The sequence below is a fragment of the Saccostrea cucullata genome, unplaced genomic scaffold (genome assembly GCF_032062105.1).
Source record: "Saccostrea cucullata isolate Sc308-1 unplaced genomic scaffold, CSIRO_AGI_Scuc_v1 ctg4894, whole genome shotgun sequence".
NCBI lineage: Eukaryota > Metazoa > Mollusca > Bivalvia > Ostreida > Ostreidae > Saccostrea > Saccostrea cuccullata.
The window spans coordinates 1-4,728 of NW_026933146.1; the positions used below are offsets into that span (position 1 = coordinate 1).

Sequence of the window (4,728 nt, forward strand, 5' to 3'; positions counted from 1 at the left end):
TTCAAGTTTGTCTAAATCATGACCCCCGGGGGTAGGGCGGGGCCAAAATGGCCGACCAAAGTTTTTAAAGGTATCTATAGGAAAATTCTTTAAAAATCATTTTCTAAAAAATAGCAAATTCATGATTGGTCATGGGACTACTTTTGGATTTAAACTTTACAATAAAAAGCCATTTTCTACTTTTTCCTACCCTTGGTGCTCAGGTGAGCGATGTGGCCCATGGGCCTCTTGTTTCTTCAGGAAATCAACAAGTCAGCTGATATCAAAGTCAGGGATTTACAGATTGTTGACAAGTAAGAATTTTTAGATGTAAATGAAATATACATCTTTAATTTCAAGGACAATGTATCAATAATAACAGCCAAGGCTCTAAAGATAAATTGATCCTTTGATATGATATACTTATTTAAGATTAATCGACTGTTGATAAGAGGAAGATAAGTTAGTAATAAATATTTTCTTGAAAAATTGTTAAGATAAGATCAAATGCAATTTCTTTCGAATATTTTATTGCAATGTATGGTAAAAATTTTTGCATTAAAATATTGTATTTCTTGAAAACTGTTTTTATGGAGACAACAAATGAGAGTATTTGAGGCTTGAAAAACAGAGTTTTGATTAACGTTGATGATTAAATGTAAGAGATTATTTTTCCTTCATGTGTAAATTCTGTACTTGTTTTTACTTTTCATCAATAGAAAAGATGTAGATAAACTGAAGGAAGGTGAAATAGAGAAAACAAAAACCTATTCTGCCCTGTGCTGGTCTAAAGACTCTCTCTCTGAAGAACAACTTAACAAACTTCAGGAAGTCAAGGTACTGTGTTGTATTGGTCGGTGATTTATATAATTTATATAAGATTTATGTAAGTGTCAAAATTCGTAAAATGAGAAATAAAGTGTCCTTGAAGTTATAAAGGCTTAACTTCTTTGGTGCCAGGTTTACATGAATATATTATGGACTGGTCCTGATATAAAACCTGTTTAGTGAAGCAGTATGAAATATCAAAATAAACTATTTATGGACAGATTATTTTGAATTTCCTGGCATTTTATGTTATGTACAAAAATAGTGACAAAATGTTTTAAAGAATAATCAGATCTTCTTACTCTAATGCCCTAAATTTGTACCTACCCACATTAATTCATTTATCAAACATTGTTCTATCATATATCTGTACATCTCCATACCAATGTAATGACTTTTTTAAAATTTAATTTTTGCTTAAATAAATAATGGGAATTATTATTTTTCTCTATTGTTTCAACCTATCTGATTGGCTCAAACTAGACCACATGATCAAGTATAAAAAGTGTGACAGACTGGATGTTTCTATTTCAAGAATTTATAAACCTGCTGTTTCTAAAATTGGAAACTTTCTTCTAAAGCAACAATAGTGCTGACGTCACAATAGTCTTTATAAACTGGATGTTTCTAAAAACAGATACTTCAGCTGCTATTCATTACTGTAACGTCATAATGCAAATGACATAACAATTGCCTTATATGAGAAGACACTGAGTATTAGAAACATGGATTTTGAGACATTTCTAACTGATAAAAAAATAATAAAACAATTGTAGCCTTTTCATTCGGTACAATCCCTAGATATATAGACCTTAGAGAAAGCATATTGACCTCGCACTTCGTGCTCGGTCAATATGCTTTCTTTAAGGTCTATATATCTAGGGATTGACCTCATCAAAAGGCTATAATTGTATATTAAAAGTGAAATATGACTTAAGGTTACTTAGCACAAACAAAGAAATTGATGCACGGATTGATATATATTTTTTGACACACGCGAAACCTTGTCACCGCGTGTTAGAATTCACAGCAGGAACTATAAGCATTTTCAATACTTTAGGGACACCAAAATGTTAAATGTTTCATTTCAATTTGATGAAAAAACTATAACCCTGTAAAATTGACGTAAAAATCAACGTTATGTGCATTAAGAAAATTAATTTGTCACTTTTTTTCCTCGCAATGTTTGTTTGCGTTATTTAACTTTGAAATGTCAATTTACGTCATTTGACTTCACAAACGGCTCTTACATCTATTAACCACAGCAGTTTTGAAGGGCGTTAAAATCACATTTAAGATGGACGAAATAATCAATTATGAAGAAGGAAAATTAGAGAATGTAAATATAAGCATTGAATTAATATTTTTGGATGTCTTCGGTCCTATAACACACCTGGCCATGCCGACAAATTATCATACCACGCTAACGCTTGGTATTCAATTTGTTGGCATGGCCAGGTGTGTTATAGGACCGAAGACAGCCAAAAATATGAATTCAATACATAAGTAAATCTATGAGAAATATTACGGATTTCTGAAAAAGTTTGTGTTATTTATCCTTAAATATTTACACATTTCCAATGTCTTTGTTCGAGATAAAAATACAAATTGTAAATGTAATTTATTTTCCCATCAATGTATTGGCATGGTTCCAAAAAAAAAAAAACCACGTGCAGGGCGGGACAAACAGCTAGAAAGAAACAGCGCTTGGAGCACGTGGATTGGCGGAATCAAAGCATGTAAAAATAAGGAATAACTGTCAGATTTTTCAATTTCATGAAGTTGATCAATCGATTGGGTTGTGTGATAATTTTATGCATAAACGCCTGCGGCGTTTATGCAAATTGTCATGCAAGCCAATCGATTGATCACTTTATGAAATCGAAAAATAAGACAGTTTTTCCTTAAATAATAATTGTATAAATGTCATATAATAATGTGATTTGCTTTGCATTCTACTTCCAGGATCTTGTTATTTATCAAAAAACTCCGATTCGAGTCCTACACCGGCGCCCTCTGGCGACAAGGGAGAGAATTGTATACAGCATATCAGCGGAGAAAATAGATGACCTTCATTTCACTTTGAGTCTCTCAACACAAGCGGGCACGTATCCTTGTATGGTCATGTATTTATAAAAAATCAAATGAGGAATCTGGATATTTCTAGTCTCCTTTAATAAAAAGAAATTCAAAAATTATACAGTATCAGGAACATATAGAATCAAATTTGAAATGTTTATACACGTATGTGTATTAATTAACTATTAAGCATGCAGTATGGAATTTTAAAGCTTGATGCGGGTGTGTTGAATATATATGAATCTTGACTAAACATAAGCTACATCAAAGAGTTTGTTCACGGAGATTTCGGGAGAACCACTCCAAACCTTGGAACCCTGACTGGAGTGGAGTGTGATATTCTGGAACTGGATGTTCAGGTGAGTTTGAACTTAACAAAGAGAAGTAGTCTAGATGTAAACTGTGAGGTATATGATTAAACTTGGATTAAAATTGTATGTAGAAGAGATTGTTTTTGGAATAATCATAATATTCTAAGTACATTAAATGCAGATTCAAAATTTATTCCAATTTGGTCAATTGGAGCAAGGAAAATTAAGATTTGCAGAAAGGAAAAAAAATATGCATTAACCTAAAATAAAACTTCTTTATCCAAACCTCAAGGCTATAAATAGTCAAAATATCACAAAGTATTGTTTATTCAATTGTTTTGTTAGATGGTGTTTTTGAGATAAGAATAATCCAACTATGACTTCAAAATTTTATATACCGGTAAGATAAATACCAGAAATTTCTAACTTTTTATTTTTCGTTTAAAAACAATTACTCGATATTGATAAAAACAATAAGATTTTGACATATATATAAAATAGTCTTTGATTTAGGTACGTTAATAACTGTCTTTTTACATACCAATGAGTGAAGGGTGATTGGAGTATGACTTGAATGAGAGTTATTATTCACAGATTTGTTTAAAAAATTAAAGCAAACGGCTGTTATATTCTTGTTATTTGTTTATATTTCATAGAGTGTTGAGTTGGATTGGCCTCCAAGCTTAGAAGAAAGCTGACAGATTCCTGTATCTTAGACTAAATAAAATTTATACCCCAGTTCAATCCTTGTGTTTTCTTTCTTAAAGAGAAGTTTGTATGCCTGAAGCTTGCAAACATTTTCATTCACATTCTAGAAACCAAATGACTTTCACCACTCTCTTAATTATGTAGCAATATAGTACCATTTATCAACTGCATATGGTGATAAATGTCTCCCAGTTGATTCAATATACTAAGGTTTGTTCAGAGTACTGTCAATATCTAAACTGAGGCAGATTATTGAAAAACTAGTTGATGTTGTATGGGTATAAACGATCTAGTTTAAAGTCGACATTTCGCAAATCCTTTTGTTGATACAATTTCAACCAGTTTTTGTATCCAGTGTTGACTGGTGCTTTCATACAAATATTTTTATTATTCCACTTACTCCATCACAACATAGAGCTCATGCACACCACCATATTTCTCAGGATGCTGAATATAACTTACATTTTCCACATGAGTGAATAGACTAGAATTTGGAGCATTTTTATTCACAAAAGACGTTAAGCCCTAATTGGATCAAAGTAATGCAAGATATGCTATAGAATCTGGATCTGACCTGTACTTACAGCTTGATTGAACAGATTAAGTACTTTGAGGAGATCCATTGTCAAGTATCTATATCTATATCTAAACGGAAACAAACAATTAGAAATGTATTTAGGGATTCATACTACCAGAACATTTGTTTGACAAGCAATTTTGTCTTGCTTATAGATAATACCTTTGTAATGTTTGATCACCAGTGTTTTTATTTTTTTGTAGAGCAAGCTTGGCATTATTCAAATTAAATTTTCTTGAGACAAAT

At 31.5% G+C, this 4,728-nt stretch overlaps 1 protein-coding gene across 1 annotated transcript; it reads left to right on the plus strand.

The window, feature by feature from the left end:
* Positions 1-219: 219 nt before the first annotated feature.
* LOC134237395 (tRNA pseudouridine synthase Pus10-like) lies at positions 220-3,939 on the plus strand. Its single transcript, XM_062719500.1, has 5 exons — positions 220-293; positions 699-816; positions 2,773-2,915; positions 3,146-3,245; positions 3,854-3,939. The coding sequence occupies exons 1-5, from the start codon at positions 220-222 to the stop codon at positions 3,893-3,895; spliced, it is 477 nt and encodes a 158-aa protein (XP_062575484.1). The 3' UTR covers positions 3,896-3,939.
* Positions 3,940-4,728: the final 789 nt, after the last annotated feature.